At 37.7% G+C, this 16847-nt stretch overlaps 2 protein-coding genes across 4 annotated transcripts; one reads left to right on the top strand and one right to left on the bottom strand.

The window, feature by feature from the left end:
- Positions 1-2284: 2284 nt before the first annotated feature.
- On the bottom strand, positions 2285-5671 carry dnajc28 (DnaJ (Hsp40) homolog, subfamily C, member 28). Of its 3 annotated transcripts, none has more exons than XM_083537903.1 (2): positions 5528-5671; positions 2285-3964 (listed from the first exon to the last, which is right to left on the bottom strand). In XM_083537903.1, exon 2 carries the CDS (start codon positions 3958-3960, stop codon positions 2830-2832), a length of 1131 nt encoding a protein of 376 aa, XP_083394029.1. In that variant the 5' UTR covers positions 3961-3964; positions 5528-5671; the 3' UTR covers positions 2285-2829. The 3 variants fall into 3 exon arrangements, with proteins under 3 accessions (XP_083394029.1, XP_083394031.1, XP_083394030.1); XM_083537905.1 differs by lacking the exon at positions 5528-5671 and adding an exon at positions 5422-5511 and having other exon boundaries at positions 2442-3964; XM_083537904.1 differs by lacking the exon at positions 5528-5671 and adding an exon at positions 5386-5503 and having other exon boundaries at positions 2442-3964.
- A 1168-nt stretch (positions 5672-6839) lies between these two features.
- mab21l3 (mab-21-like 3) lies at positions 6840-11939 on the top strand. The gene is made up of 7 exons (XM_083537902.1): positions 6840-7104; positions 7337-7477; positions 7561-7632; positions 7820-8111; positions 8996-9177; positions 10929-11123; positions 11491-11939. Exons 1-7 carry the CDS (start codon positions 7057-7059, stop codon positions 11722-11724), a joined length of 1164 nt encoding a protein of 387 aa, XP_083394028.1. The 5' UTR covers positions 6840-7056; the 3' UTR covers positions 11725-11939.
- The last annotated feature ends 4908 nt before the right edge of the window (positions 11940-16847 follow it).

The raw sequence follows: 16847 nt of genomic DNA, 5'->3' as shown, positions 1-16847 counted from the left end.
TGGCTGTGTGCTTCGGGTCATTGTCATGTAGGAAGACCCAGCCTCGACCCATCTTCAATGCTCTAACTGAGGAAAGAAGGTTGTTCCCCAAAATCTCGCAATACATGGCCCCGGTCATCCTCTCCTTAATACAGTGCAGTCACCCTGTCCCATGTGCAGAATAACACCCCCAAAGCATGATGCTACCATCCCCATGCTTCACAGTAGGGATGGTGTTCTTGGGATGGTACTCATCATTCTTCTTCCTCCAAACACGTTTGGTGAAATTATGACCCAAAAGTTCTATTTTGGTCTCATCTGACCACATGACTTTCTCCCATGACTCCTCTGGATCATCCAAATGGTCATTGGCAAACTTAAGATGTGCCTGGACATGTGCTGGTTTAAGCAGGGGAACCTTCCGTGCCATGCATGATTTCAAACCATGACGTCTTAGTGTATTACCAACAGTAACCTTGGAAACGGTGGTCCCAGCTCTTTTTAGGTCATTGACCAGCTCCTCCCGTGTAGTTCTGGGCTGATTTATCACCTACCTTAGGATCATTGAGACCCCACGAGGTGAGATCTTGCATGGAGCCCCCGTCCGAGGGAGATTGACAGTCATGTTTAGCTTCTTCCATTTTCTAATGATTGCTCCAACAGTGGACCTTTTTTCACCAAGCTGCTTGGCAATTTCCCCGTAGCCCTTTCCAGCCTTGTGGAGGTGTACGATTTTGTCTCTAGTGTCTTTGGACAGCTCTTTGGTCTTGGCCATGTTAGTAGTTGGATTCTTACTGATTGTATGGGGTGGACAGGTGTCTTTATGCAGCTAACAACCTCAAACAGGTGCATCTAATTTAGGATAATAAATGTAGTGGAGGTGGACATTTTAAAGGCAGACTAACAGGTCTTTGAGGGTCAGAATTCTAGCTGATAGACAGGTGTTCAAATACTTATTTGCAGCTGTATCATACAAATAAATAGTTTAAAAATCATACATTGTAATTTCTGGATTTTTTTTTTTTTTTTAGATTATGTCTCTTACAGTGGACATGCACCTACGATGACAATTTCAGACCCCTCCATGATTTCTAAGTGGGAGAACTTGCAAAATACCAGGGTGTTCAAATACTTATTTTCCTCACTGTATATATATATATATATATATATATATATATATATATGTCACAAGTATAGGAATTTGTCCTTGCAAACAAAAAATGATTATTATTTAATGTGATTCTTTTTATTTTGTGAATAAATGAGCCCACATGTACTGCTATGTATTGACGTATTTAGAGGTCTTTTCAAGGTGAACTGTGGATTACTCTACAAATAGAAGCCATGAGGCTCAAAAAACCTTGCATGTCATCACCAATGCCTACTTCAATGTGCAGCTTTGTTCCCTGTGCTGTAGAGATATTAATTTGCAAGGTCAAACAGATGTCTGTACACTCAACATTCGGTCTCATGTCACTAAATAAGACCTGCCTACAGACAGGACCTTTGATTTCTTATTGCCTTATAATTACTTTTTTTTTCTTCATTAAAAAAGACAAAAAGATTTATTAATATTAAATGTATTACTTAAATAAATAAATTGCAATACATTCTTGTTTATTTTTTTTTACACATTTTATTTTTAAAGGTCATTTATATAATTTCATCTGAGTGTGTAGTGAAAAGAGGACACTGCCCTCCACTGCCCTTCACTCTTGTTAAACTCATTAAACATGCTGATGAAGTGTGTGCGTGTGCGTGTGAGTGTGAGAGAGACCGTTTCATATATGTGGGTGGATCCATAGTCTCCAAGAGTCTCCTCGTGCCTGTAATTTATAAGACCCAGAGAGGTTACTATACACCACAGCTTGCGCTTCATTCAATCTTTTTATAAATCAGCTCACTGGAGATTTAAAGGTATGTTGTTTTTAGTAGTTTTCCTATTGAATTTTTTTAATCATAGTATTTAAATCTGTAAAGTTTTTTCATTTGATGAAAAAACTTCTCCTGACATTGAACTGTAATGAACTAAGAACCCAAGAAGAAATATTAACATATATATATATATATATATATATATATATATATATATATATATATATATATATATATATATATATATATATTTTTTTTACTAGGAACGGAAAATATGCTAGCAGAAAATCGTTCAGATGTGCAAGCTCTCCTGCTCTCCTTTCTACAGCACTATCTTAATAAAACCTGGAACTTTCCAGCAGCAGCTCCCACTCCTGTGGCTCACCAGCCTTTAGGTGCAGTGCCAGTTAAGGTGCAGAGCCAAGGATTCGTCTACATTTTAATAATGGTTGGTCTTTTTAGCTTTTTCACCTTTGGCATCATGTTCAGTTACATCCGCTCAAAAAAGCTGGAGAACTCACAGGATCCATATCACCAATATATAGCCAGAGACTGGGAGAGTGCATTGGTTCCATCTGCAGCCATAATGAAGTCTCTGAAAAACGAGTCCTTTGTTATTGGTAACCCTGCAGCCGTGGAGCAGCTGCCATGAGAAAGACGGAATAAACTGGGGCAAAGATTGAACATGGATAACTGATGATGACTGTTTGCTTTTAGATTGATTGCAAGGTCAAATGATTTCTCAAAAAGCGCAATATTTACTATATGACAATTTGTATCTGAAATAAATTGCTTACTTAGAAAAAATATAACTGTATTGTTTTACATAAGATTTGCATTTGCTTGCTCTATTACTCTATTTCTATATATACTAATAATAAATGACAAATCATTGTGCAAAGGCTTGTGTAGTCTTGTCAATTTGGTGCTAGTATACAACAGCGCTTTTAAATATAATATTATACAGAATGAGTTTTATTTAAGCAGACTCTGCATCCACATAATAAGTGCTTGTCTAGAATTCTGCTGAGAGGCGACCGCATTCTCCTTTTCTTCCAGGAGCTTCCTCTCTTTCTCTAATGCCTTCTCCTCTCTATGTTGTTCATCAGCTTTCAGTACTTTCTCAATCTCTCTGTTTATATTAAAATGAACCATCTGCCAACTCATCAGAGGCACAATCAAGTTAAAATCGTCCACTTTTTTGTTGAGCTTGGCCAGTTCCTCAGAGAAATTAGCACAGTGTTCTTTCCACTGAATCTGCTCGGAGTGTTTCATTGGGCATCCTAATCGAGCCCGGACTTCCTGTAGCTTCTTGCGCATCTTCTCAACTGTGTCTCTAATCTCCTTCTTGGCCACTATCCACTCAGGTTGGTAGCCGTTATCAATGAGGATGCGGTTGAGGTTGTGGGTCATGGGATCAGCATAGGGGTTGTGCTCAAACTTGCTTAGTGGTTTGCCGGCACCACTTAGGTTGCGGAAGTCACCACGGGCCATCGACTCCTGAATAAGATCCTCAACCAGCCTCTCCACAGCCTGTGTTATCAGGATCTTCTTGCTACGCAAACGTGCATCTTTCAAAACCATGGCTCCTTCTTCTGCTGCTGTTTTCTCCATGACTTTGTAGCGATACTCCAGCACTTGATCTGTGGCTTTGTCCACCCGAAACTGCCGATACTGTCGTTCACGTTGACTGGGTGTTCCAGAGCCTACACCTTCGTAGCTGAGGTAGTGTCTGTGCTGTGGTGTATGACCTTTAACCTTCTCCTCCTCATCCTCTTCCTGTGTGCTCTGAGATATAGAGTTTTGCTGTGCCAGGTGGGTGAGTACAATTCTGTAAGCTTCCTTAATTTGAGAGAATAAAGCAGCATCAGCAGTGGGGGCTCCAGAGTCTGGGTGGTACAGTTTAGCCATGCGCAAGTAGGCTTCTTTGACCACTACATTGCTGCTGACTTTATCCTCAGGCAGCTGCAGCAGGCGCAGACTTTCTCTTAAGCCACGGCCAGGTCGTGGCCTAGAACTCAGCAGTCGAAGAGTGATGGTGTTGTATACAAACAGGAGTCTGTGATGGTCTCCAGGGTACAATCGTAGCAATGCAAAGCAGCTCATTGTGCTAAAATGGAGAGCACATGCAAACAAATAATTAGACATATATATGAAAATAGCCTGACACATACTTACATTTATGGAACTTGTCGGGTGCTCTTTTTTTTTTAGAGCAGCTTACAATTATCTTATTTATTTAATAAGGGCTCAAGAGCAACAGCTTGGCAGTGCTGGGATCTGAACTCATGAACTTCACCTTAATATGTAAGTTAGCATTTCCAACTGCTGAGTCAAAAGATTGTATCTATCATGGAAAACTCAAAGTCTGTAATGTGTTAGGGTGTCTTGTTTCTCCCCCTGGGAAATGTTCTACAGGGAAATGTTCTATTTTAAACAGTAAGAAAACCTAATCGCTTTAGTTAGTTCTGGTTCCAACAACTATCTTAAAAAACCCTGGACCCTTCAAAAACCTTATTTTGTGTATAAAGTGCAAATATCACATTAAGCATCACACACAGAGGAAAAGGTGTTCACACTTCTATACTAATTTGTAAGACAGAAAATGGCAAAATCATCCCAAATGATCTATCTTTCTTTCTTTGCATTAAAACTAATTGGATAGTTAAACTCTGTGGCATGCACTATTAAATATATATTAATTTGTAAGATCCTACCAAAAGCAATTTATAATCTAGATCTTGTGTAAATCATTTTATAATCAGTAAAGTATGGTATTTTAACCAGATGAAACTTCTATTATAACCTAGTCAGAAACATTTGCATTTACCAACACCTAAATGACTGTGCCATGTGATAGAGTATACCTAATCCCTAATAGATGCAACTACTTGTAAGATTTGTGTACTTGAAGAACTGTAAAAGGCCAAGCGCAGCAGGATTGTGAGCACCCTGTAAGAACTCTATGCTTTCTTTTTCTTCTTATTTGATATACAAGTCTGCAGAAGTCACACACATTAGTGCCACATGTTAGCAAAATGACTTGAGGTTAAGAAGCATTCCATGAGTTCATTGGAAACATGGGAGAGCTGCTGAAAAAGAGGAAGTGGCCCAATTCCTCACTAACAATGAGACATCTGGTGACTTCCTCATTCACTAAAAGCGTTTTTCCATCTTGTTTGCTGCTTGCCCACACTGTTTCTGTCAGGGAGCACATGTACATGGAGGTGATGGAATAATAAACTACAGACAGACTACATTATGTCAGCCAAGTGTAGGAAGCTTTTTTAGGTAGCGCAAAATGGCATCAAACTGACATCAACCTCCTCCCTGAATCTTAGTCACGGACAGTCTTTAGTTTATGATGCGAGTGAGCTCGTATATTTGAATGGCTGGCGATGGTTAATGACGTCACTCTGTGCGACAGTTCTGTTTTTTTTTTTTTTTTCCCCCATTCAAGATCAAGATTCAAGTTAGTTTACTATTAACATTAAGTGTCCATGATGCAAAAAAAAAAAATAATATTTACACCTTGTTCGTTAAAAATTGTATATAGTTAGACGGTACCCTGGTTCAGATGGGGCACCTGGTTCCTGATTAGAGACAACCTACTAAAAGACAAGTCGTTGGTTAAGCTATAGGATTACGACAGAAAAGAGATGATGTGCCATACCTCCGTTTATTCTACAAATGTATATAAAAAAATCCTTATATTTTTAATTGAAATCGGATCGTAACGTCCTTCTGCCGAGAACGCGGTGGTTTGTTGTCATCCGATAAGAGGAATTGCTTCCTGGGATTTGTAGTTAAAGGGGTTATAGTCATGAAATATGTCTGCAGTGAAGGGATGTAACCGCAAGATGGCGTCAAAACGCCACGCACTGCACTTCTCTATGTGCCCGCAGTAAACTGCTGTGGTAATTTCCCCCTTTATCATTTTAACCTCAAATAAATGATCATGTGCGGATAGTAATTTAGGAGTTAATTTGCAACGGATTCAGTGGTAATATTTCAACCATTTACTAACACCGACCAATTCGATTAGCCATAAAACTGATAAATCTTGCAGCAGCCTATTTTATTTCCTATAAAATAGCTGAGCATAGTTAAGCTGTAGGCAATGTAGTCATATACTCTACATGATGGCTGTAATTATATTATATATAATTTACGTTATATGTAATAACATATGGAGGTAATTGAAGATTATTTAAACATTACTGAGCACACTGCAGACATTTAAAATGCGCCAAGGGTTCCAATAACAAGGACAGGGATGCCAGTATTAATACTGAACCCCCTGACAGGAAACTCTAAGCTTCCTGCTTAGACAACTTTTTTATGCGCATACACAATTTCCTGCTGTTTTCCAGGGTTCAACTGGATTTTCTGTCTTCCCAGAGCCCTTAGATTTAACTCCTTACCTTCTCTGCTTTTTGGTACTGTTAAACAGCGATATTCAGAAATGTTCAGGATTGTTTGTATTCAGTAAATTAAACATATTTGAAATACAATATTAAGAACACAGCTGAATGGGTCCCTGTCAATAGATTTTTATTACAGGTCAGTAAAAAACACAATACTTATAAAGACAAGTGCACTCACACACACACACACACACACACACACACACACACACACACACACACACACACACACACACACACACACACTGGAGTTAATGCACACAGTTTAGTGAAATGGTGTCAATACAACAGGCAAAAAAGAGTAGTGTTTGCCCATAATCAGGTCATCAGTGACCCAGTGAGTCCTAAATATATACAGTATATATTTTTTTACTTTGAAATAACCAGTTTAATAATATGGAAACCTACAGAATTCAGTCACAAATTTTTTTGCTGGTTTTTTTGTAATGTAAGGGTTTATGTAGCACATTTGTAGCACAAATTTACATTGACACATTTGTAGATTATTTGTCTGTTCTCACATGCCCATGCAGTCTAATGTAGGCTGTGTGTGTGGATCAGAGTTCATTTGGCTGCCCTAAAAAGACCATGGGACTATTTTACGATCTAAAAAAGATCGATTCAATGAGATCAATCTGCTGGAGTGCTTTTCCATCAGTTCTGCCTATGTTACATGGGTTCGGCTACAAGAGAAAGTTTCACAGACTGCGACACGGACCTCTCAAGCTCCCAGAGGCACAAAGAAACATAAGAACAGGGACAAAGCCACTGTAAAATGACGGCCTTTACAGAGGAAGACCTGGACCATTATTTGCTGAATCAGGTCATACAAATAATAACATGTGGATGTGCATTGATTTATAAAATTGAATTATGTACTCTATAATGGTTTGCAATTAGTTTTTGTTTTATTCTTTGTAGCAAATAAATTGATATTCATGTTTTTTTTTACTATGTAATTATGTAATATATAATGTATATATAATTATATATAATATATAATTATGTAACATAAACTTTGTGGCATAGTGATGACAATAATGCCTTCTCTGCAGGTGGATCTCAGGCACCGGCAGGTCTCTAAATCTGTAGAGGAGGTGCAAAAAATAATCAAAGTCCTAACAGCTGAGATCAGCTTAAAGGATACCCGCTTCAATTCCACCGCTAACACAGGAGTTCAAAATAACACCTTCAAAGTATTTTTTTCTTAAATGTAATGATTATTCACTATAATTAATAAGTCAAAAAATATATAGTAGCTTGTTTTTGTTACCTCTAGGATCAGCCTGCTCTAGCATCAAAATGGGCTGCATTACTCCAGGGAAGGGGTATTTTTAATTCTTCTATTCAGGTAAAACCATTAAATTAAACGCTATTAATCATTAACACTACATACTTACGACTTACACTATCATTTGCTGTCAATTCATTCAAACTTTACATGTTATGTTTTAAAATGAGTATAATAAATATAAGTCTCTTTGTCTTTGAGTAAAATCACAAGCTGGTTTAACCTTGATACTGGTGTGTACCCGCAGGTGCTGACTCCCACTCTGTTCCTGATCTCTGTGCCAGTACGAGGTCTTACAGGTTATAAGGAGAGACGGGCACATCAGTGGCGATATTACACACTGAGTGGTTCACAGCTTCTTTCGCCAGTCCGAGAACCAGAGAAGCTGCACCAGTGGCTAGAACTGGAAAGCTTTACAAATCCTATTCAGGAGTGGCATGATGAACTTGTGGCCATTGAAGGTGATCTTGTGCCTTCTAAAGTAGTCAATGTCTTCAAGGAACAGGTAGAGGCAGCTATTAAGACCTGTGGGTTGGCAGGTGAGTTTATATCCTGCTATTTTTTATGTTTTCAAACAAAATGGATTGTGGAAGCAGGCAAACTTACAATATATACAAATTATAACACATATAGTAGCTTTGCTAAGGTTTGCATCATTGTTTTGATATGTAGATCCTCTGTTGTTTTAATTATTGTGTATGTATGTATCTATCTATCTGTCTGTCTGTCTGTCTGTCTGTCTGTCTGTCTGTCTGTCTGTCTGTCTGTCGGTCTGTCGGTCTGTCTGTCTGTCTGTCTGTCGGTCGGTCGGTCGGTCGGTCGGTCGGTCGGTCGGTCTGTCTGTCTGTCGGTCGGTCTGTCTGTCTGTCTGTCTGTCTGTCTGTCTGTCTGTCTGTCTGTCTGTCTGTGTGCGTGCGTGCGTGTGTGTGCAGTGCTGCATTCAGTGATGTCTTATGAGCTAAAATGCTTTTTTCTGAATAGATATGGTTCACAGTCTGTGCTAATTTTAGACTTTCATGAATAAAATCTATAGTAGAGACGCCATTTGAGGTCCTTGTACAATTAGCACTGCTGCCTACGCTTGCCTCAGGCACACACACACACACACACACACACACACACACACACACACACACACACACACACACACACACACAGAGAGAGAGAGAGAGAGAGAGAGAGAGAGAGAGAGAGAGAGAGAGAGAGAAATTGTGTGTGTGTGTGTTTGTGTGTGTGTGTGTGTGTGTGTGTGTGTGTGTGTAACAAACACATTCAGATATTCACTATTGTGCTACACAAGTCCAGCATCAACACTTCACATCACTTCATGACCTTTCCATACAGCGTTGCCACGCAATCCTGTAACTTTCATGTTGATTGTATTTGCTTGTGCTTTTATGAACTCTGTTCTGTACTGTGGTAGACAAATTGAGCATGCAAGAGTCCTTGGGCTCAGTGGTGCGTGTGGCAGTGGAGACATCACAAGTACAGATAGAAGTGGAGTTGGTGCCCACAGTAGAGGTGATGAACTGCTGGCCTAAGAGAGCCCACTGGCCCCGTCTCTTACAGAGGTGGCCTTCTACAGAGTGCACTCGCTGTATCAAGGTGAGGAGTTGGAAGGGGGATGTTATACATTAAGAAAATTATTTCCTATGTAGTATGTCACTGGTTTCGATAGTTTCATGTAGGGTTTCAGTCATCCAGGTCTTGAAGGTCATCGAAGAATACAGTAAAAACAACTGTATGATAATACTAGAATCAGTGGTGGACAAAGTACACAAACCATGCAAATGAGTAGTAGTAAAAAGTAGAGATACAGCAAGGAAAAAATATTACTCCAGTAAAAGTAAAAGTGCTTACTTTAAACTTTCACTTGAGTAAAAGTACAATAATCCAAAGTACGTATGTATCCAAAGTACTATGATTTATTATGGCTATAATGATTCTATTATAATTTTTTTTACTATAACTTTGAGTAATTAACTCTGTTTATGTAAAACGACTTTAATGTTACTTTCAGCACACCGACCTATGAATAGAATGAAATTAATAATTTAAACACTGATGCCTTAAAATGTTTTGTTGAACTGACAATGAATTGTATGTTCGTGCTAATTAAATAACACCAAGCGCCAATCAAAACAAGTTTAAAAGGGAGTGTGCGAACTTTCCTGATTGGTGGTTTGCTGTGTGTTTGACCAGTTAAGTTTTTATCCATTATAAATAAAAAGGAACGATTAATTTCACAAAATGTGGTTGAGACAAAGTCAAATATTCTTACTTTGAAGTAAAAGTCTCCCCAAATGGAAATACTTCAGTAAAGTACAGATACATGAAAAGGCTACTTAAGTACAAATTACATTTGCTTTGTGACTGCCCACCACTTACTAGAATGAATTTCACTATTAGTACTGGTATTAGTACTGGTAAGACTATGGTATTGAAATACATGATATAGCTAAAAAAAATATGTAGACACTGGATCAAAAAGGACAATAATTCAAAAACGAATGACGTGATTCTAATATACAAACACCAAGGACAACTCAGAGTGAATAACCTGTCTCGAGAAAAACTTGACAAGCACTTTTAGCATAACAGTCAGCTAATATTTGTTGGATAATATTACAAACTGAAATAACCCCACAACTGAGGTTACAGCTATAAATCCCATAATACTGGCTTTCTAATATAATGTCACAGCTATAAAGGTTACAGCTATAAATCCCATAATACTGGCTTTCTAATATAATGTCACAGTATTTGCAAAACTAATACTCAGATGGCATGTGAAATATTTCCCCAAATTAACACTAGATGTATTTATACTTCCTAACAAATAGACCTTTCCGGGAAAAAAAAATCTTGGGTCAACAGAGCTAATTAGTGAACAACTAAAATATCTTGGATGTTCAGCAGGAAAAAAGAGAAATCAGCATAAGCTGTCTCTACCTCTAAAAAACTCTAATGTACTCTCTAATAGTGTTTCAGCTCTACTGAATTCTATTTGTTTATTTGCTTATTTTTTATTTGCCTTTTCTTATGAGGATGCCACAAAGAATAATAGTGTTTTACATTTGAGGGGATCCTCCATTTTCACACACAATCACTGTCACTAATAAGAACTGGATTGACTTTTGTGCCCATGGTTTTGACAGGATGATGTATGACATATTTGTGATTATGTGCTACTGTATGTGTGTTGGGAAATCTGACACTAAATCTTACTTGACAGCTCTAAATTTACTATAACAACTTTATGCTTTCCATTTTGAATAACATAATTTAACATTATACAGTAACATGTAATGGTGGCATTGTTATGTTCTTTTACATTGTCTTTTTGTTCCTTGCAGTCTTTTGGTTTCAACCTCATGGCTACTTCTAATTACCACTGGCTGCTGTCGTTCTCACGGGCTGAGCAGGTGCTGCTGGCTGGTATAGATGAGGATGGTGGCTGTCGAAGGAAGTGTTACAGGGTGGTGCGACAGCTGAAGGAGGATGTATGGTGCCCAGGGAGCAAACCTGTCATCACTACCCACCATTTACAAGTATCAAATTATGTGAATTATTGCTCTGTCCATCTCAGCTGTGTGCAACCTACCCTTTTAATTGGCACTCTGACTGCATGAAAAATAGTATTGAAAATGTACTGAAAACCCCCGCTGAGACAGTACCAGTGTAATCCACTAGAGGTTCCCCTAGCTCTAAATAACATCCTCATGACTCTGAACTTAGTTATATGATTTACTTTAATTACTTAATTTAAAGAAATATTTTTGATGTTTTCTGTCTTATGTTATATATAAGTAATATATGCTATAGTATTAATATACGTATGTATAGTAGATTTTCAATTCTGTATACCTGCAGTATAAACATGTTTGTGTTCCCCATTTCTTTCTGATTCTGCTTTAGACTCTACTTTTCTGGACATGTGAGAAGTATCCGAGCACAAGGGATTGGTGCAATTTACAAGAGTGTGTGCTGCGCCTGGTGCAGAAGCTGCATAAATGTGTGTCTCAGCGTTACCTAAGGCACTACTTTGTGTCCACCTACAATTTGCTGAAGTACACCAACACAAACGAGCTAGATGATATGGCAAAAAAACTCTCAGAGTTCCTTAACAATCCAAGCACCTATATTCATTAGTAGTTTTTTGTACTTCTTGCACCACTGAGTGTTGTGTATTGTGTATTTAATAGCTTGCAACATAATAGAAATACATAGTTAACCAGTGGTGACTAGATTTAAGATGTGTACATGATACTGTAGTAGAGAGAGGACAGAGGAAACTCAACAAAATTACATTTTGTAGACATTAGATGTAAATGACTGTTGAATAAAGAAGACTAAAGTTATGTTAAGTTAATGTAGATTTATTATTGTTCCAGTTACTTAACAATTACAAAAATTAATAGAATTTGAAATAATTACAACAATGATGCAGTGAGTGTTTGGGCAAGACACATGTTAATGTTAGCATAGTATTCCAAAAATTGTTTTTTAAACATGCAGTATTAATAAGGGAAAAGATAATATGGACAACACAGTCAATTATTAATCCACCATATTGATATAAAGTCAAGTCAAGTAGGCTTTTATTATCAGTCCTCTATATAGCTTGTATACACTAAATATACAATTAATAAAATGTTTATAATTTCCTGGAATCAAAAACACAATTGACTTGAAATTGATTGATTTTACATAAATCTAAACTGATCATTAACAAGGTAGTAGAACAAAAATGCAAACTCTTAACATTCAGGTGACAGTTACACTAATATCATTTGGCTGATGCCCCTATTCAGGGCAACATACAATGATCTCATTTATACAATGAAGCAGGTGAAGTTTAAGGGCTTTTCTCACGAGCCAATGAGTGGGAGCTTAGTGTTGCTGGAATTCCTTATCCAACAGCTAACAATGTAATTTCTCCAGGACCGTGGCACAACACATAACAATATGCAATACCATATAAAGTGTTAATAACCTTGCAGCAAACAGCGTAAGATGGTTGCAAGACAATAAATACATCAAACAGAACCATTAATACACAGGCCAACAGATACATAAAACATGACCTGTTAACTGTAAACTATTAAAAAGTGTAACAGCAGTAAGTATATCTATAGTACCAATAAATATAGCATTTTAGCTTTGTAAAGTGTGATGTGCGCTTGTATCGAGACACAGCAGATTGTTGAATAATTTGACTGCCTCTGGGTAGAAACTGTTGCAGAGCCTGCTGTGGTGACACGGACGCACCTGTACCTTCTGGCAGGAGGGTAAAGTGTATATGGTATGTGTGAAAGGGGTCGTCTACAATGCTGGTGGTTTTATGGATGCAGTGGATGTTGTGCAAGGTTTCAATAATGGGTAGAGAGACCCTGATGATCTTTTCAGCAGTTTTCACAATTCGCTCTAGGGTTTTGTGATCAGAGACTGGGCAGTTCCTGTACCACATGGTAAGACAGCTGGTTAGAAAGCTCTTTAATGTTCCTTTGTAGAATGGGTGGGAGTAGATTGGCTATTTTCAGCCTCCACAGGAAATGTAGGCACTGGTAGGATTTCTTAGCAAGGCAGGTGGTTTTAAGATTTTCTGTTGCAGATCATCTTTTTTTATTAATCATCTGGGGTGTTCCAATCAACAAGTCCAGAATCTAATTGCAGATAAGGGTGATCTGACCCAGCAGGCTCATCATTCTTTTTAGTTATTCTTGTATGATTGGGTTAAATGCTGAACTGAAGTCTATAAGCAGCATCATAGTTGTCCTTTTGTACCACTGATTCAGAGAAAGGTGGGTGGTAGCAGATATGGCCTCCTCTGTTTAGCAATCTTCCCTTCCGGCATTTTGTTCTGTGCTTTGAACATCTATAGAGAATTTTCACTGGGTCTGGGAGTAAGGCATTACCATCACAGACAAGTGGTATAACTTTGTACTTCGAATGCCTTGCCACATACTTTTTGTGTCCTTGGTGTTTGTGAAGTGACAGTGGATTCTTTCCACATAGTTGTGTTTCACCTCTCTGATAGCCCATGAGAGACTGGCTATTGACAACAAAATATACAATGTTTTATCATAAATGCCATCCCATCTTCCTCCTGACATTTATTCCTATATAATTCACTAATTCTTCTTCTAAATTCTTGCACTATATGTTTGTTCTTATGGTCAGTGGTTTAAAGGTCACAGCACACGTATGAGTTCACTTTAAATTAAATAAGAATTCTGTATTAACCTTGATTAACTTTATTAAATTCAGTAGTTAGATCAGAAGCAACAGTGTTAGGGGTTTGGCAGCTATTAATTACAAAGAAGATGATGCAGAGTTTGCATGCAAATGGTTTGTTAAGAAAGAAAGAAAGAAAGAAAGAAAGAAAGAAAGAAAGAAAGAAAGAAAGAAAGAAAGAAAGAAAGAAAGAAAGAAAGAAAGAAAGAAAGAAAGAAAGAAAGAAAGAAAGAAAGAAAGAAAGAAAGAAAGAAAGAAAGAAATGGTGCTGCAGGTCACAACAGAGATAATCATCCACCACACCTTAACCTTCACTCTACACATTAAAGACAATTGTCCCTGTTTTACTTACTAACCTGATTCAATAAAATCCAGTATAGTGTGAAATAAGAGTGAATTTGAGTAAAAATATTAAATATTATAAAATCTAATTATATTATTAGCAAGTTCTGTATAATTAATGGCATTTGTTTAGCAGCATCTGGCTGCTACCTAGCCACTAAATACTATGGTAGGAGTACTTAGTTTTTCACACATGGTTTTTCCATTTTGGCTTTATTTTCTTTATGTCAGGAGCCAGGCTGGAGATAGCTCACTGATTGTATCAACATCAAGGCTAAATAAAATACTAGGAGGTAACAATTTTATAGCATGCAAAATAGATGCAAATCAGGCTAAAATTATTTACAGTGATTGTTAGAACTATATGAGACTGCATCTGACAAGCAGAATGATGATAATGTAGTTTTTATAAATGCTGTTATTTAGAAAGAATTGCAGATATAAGCCACACAGCTCAGAAGAGCTTAACAGACTGAAATCAAAAAAAGTATTTCGGGCCTCCAACTGCTACTGCTAATGATGGCTCCATGTACGACTGTTCTATATGCAGATCAAGCTTGTGATTGAATAATAAGGCTGGATTTCTTCTAGAACCCTAGTACTATAGGGCTACAAGCTGTTTTCACATCCTGGTGCTTTATAAAAAAAAATATAAATAGGAGTGAGTGATGGGTTTAGACCTAGTGTTCATGGAAACACATTCTTCTAAAGCTGCAGAAATATAATGATTATGTTAGTAGAAAGTCTCAGAGGAGACAGAGAAGGTGCATTTTAGGCAGAGAAGAAGAGGAGATCAATAGATTCCAGGTTTTGAAAGGAGTCTTTTTTATGTTTTGGGGAAAATAGAATTCAATAAGCTTATGGTCATAAATACCAGCCTTATACCTAGGACATTAAAACTTAAAAGTTTTGATATAGAGTTGTAGATAGTATTCAATGTTTTCATGAAGATGTTTTAAGATCATTAAAACACTTGCACGTGCCTCTGGGGGCAAAGGCTGTAAATTGTTATGTGAATAAAACATTGGGCGGGCGTACCTTATGAACCTATCAGTAAGTATATTTACATAGAAGCTGAGTTGCTTAAGATGCTGGGCTCGTTAAAATTGAAATGGAATGGTCATTATAACATGTTCTCCATTCTCTTCTTCAGCTAACTATCATTAAATCACCTAACCAGCTTTTGCCAAGGTTGATCCACTACACCTTTTAAACTGCTCAGCTGTGTGAGCTTAAAATACGTGATGTTCTACTAAAGCAAGGATGGAAGGAGCTAATTTTTGTTCTTAATTAGAGGCTGGCAGCTGTAGAGGTGAGCACACAGAGGAGTACAATTAGATGAAGTGTGACAATAATTACAGCAAGAGAAAGTGCACCACATATGAGTGAGTTGCCATTGCCAGACGGTATCATGAAAATGAGCACCTTGTCATGATGCAGAATTGTACAGTGTAATTTTCAAGTAAAAAAAAAAAATTGAGTTGAAATGAGAACATTTGGATTAAAGTTGCAGGAAGAACACAAGCTTTGCTTAATTCATATTTACATTTATTCTGGAAGAACCTACAGTATTGTTCAAAATAATAGCAGTACAATGTGACTAACCAGAATAATCCAGATTTTTAGTATATTTTTTATTGCTACGTGGCAAACAAGTTACCAGTAGGTACAGTAGATTCTCAGAAAACAAACAAGACCCAGCATTCATGATATGCATGCTTGTAAGGCTGTGCAATTGGGCAATTAGTTGAAAGGGGTGTGTTCAAAAAAATTGCAGTGTGGCATTCAATCACTGAGGTCATCAATTTTGTGAAAAAACAGGTGTGAATCAGGTGGCCCCTATTTAAGGATGAAGCCAGCACAGCGTACTTTGATTAAAAAGTTGATTGGAGAGCGGAAAACCTATAAAGAGGTGCAAAAAATTATAGGCTGTTCAGCTAAAATGATCTCCAATGCCTTCAAATGGAGAGCAAAACCAGAGAGACGTGGAAGAAAACGGAGGACAAACATCAAAATGGATCGAAGAATAACCAGAATGGCAAAGGCTCAGCCAATGATCAGCTCCAGGATGATCAAAGACAGTCTGGAGTTACCTGTAAGTACTGTGACAGTTAGAAGACGTCTGTGTGAAGCTAGACGTCTTTCAAGAATCCCCCGCAAAGCCCTCTGTTAAAAAAAAGGCATGTGCAGAAGAGGTTACAATTTGCCAAAGAACACATCAACTGGCCTAAAGAGAAATGGGACATTTTGTGGACTGATGAGAGTAAAATTGTTCTTTTTGGGTCCAAGGGCCACAGACAGTTTGTGAGACGACCCCCAAACTCTGAATTCAAGCCACAGTACACAGTAAAGCATGGTGGTGCAAGCATCATGATATGGGCATGTTTCTCCTACTATGGTGTTGGGCCCATTTATTGCATACCAGGGATCATGAATCAGTTTGCATATGTCAAAATACTTGAAGAGGTCAAGCCACCTTATGCTGAAGAGGACATGCCCTTGAAATGGTTGTTTCAACAAGACAATGACCCCAAACACACTAGTAAACGAGCAAAGTGTTGGTTCCAAACCAACAAAATTAATGTTATGGAGTGGCCAGCCCAATCCCCGGACCTTAATCCAATCGGGAACTTGTGGGGTGATATCAAAAATGCTGTTTCTGAAGCAAAACCAAGAAATGTAAATGAATTGTGGAA

Source organism: Silurus aristotelis (genome assembly GCF_946808225.1).
Source record: "Silurus aristotelis genome assembly, chromosome: 3".
NCBI classification, from domain to species: domain Eukaryota; kingdom Metazoa; phylum Chordata; class Actinopteri; order Siluriformes; family Siluridae; genus Silurus; species Silurus aristotelis.
This window is presented reverse-complemented; position numbering and strand designations above follow the sequence as displayed.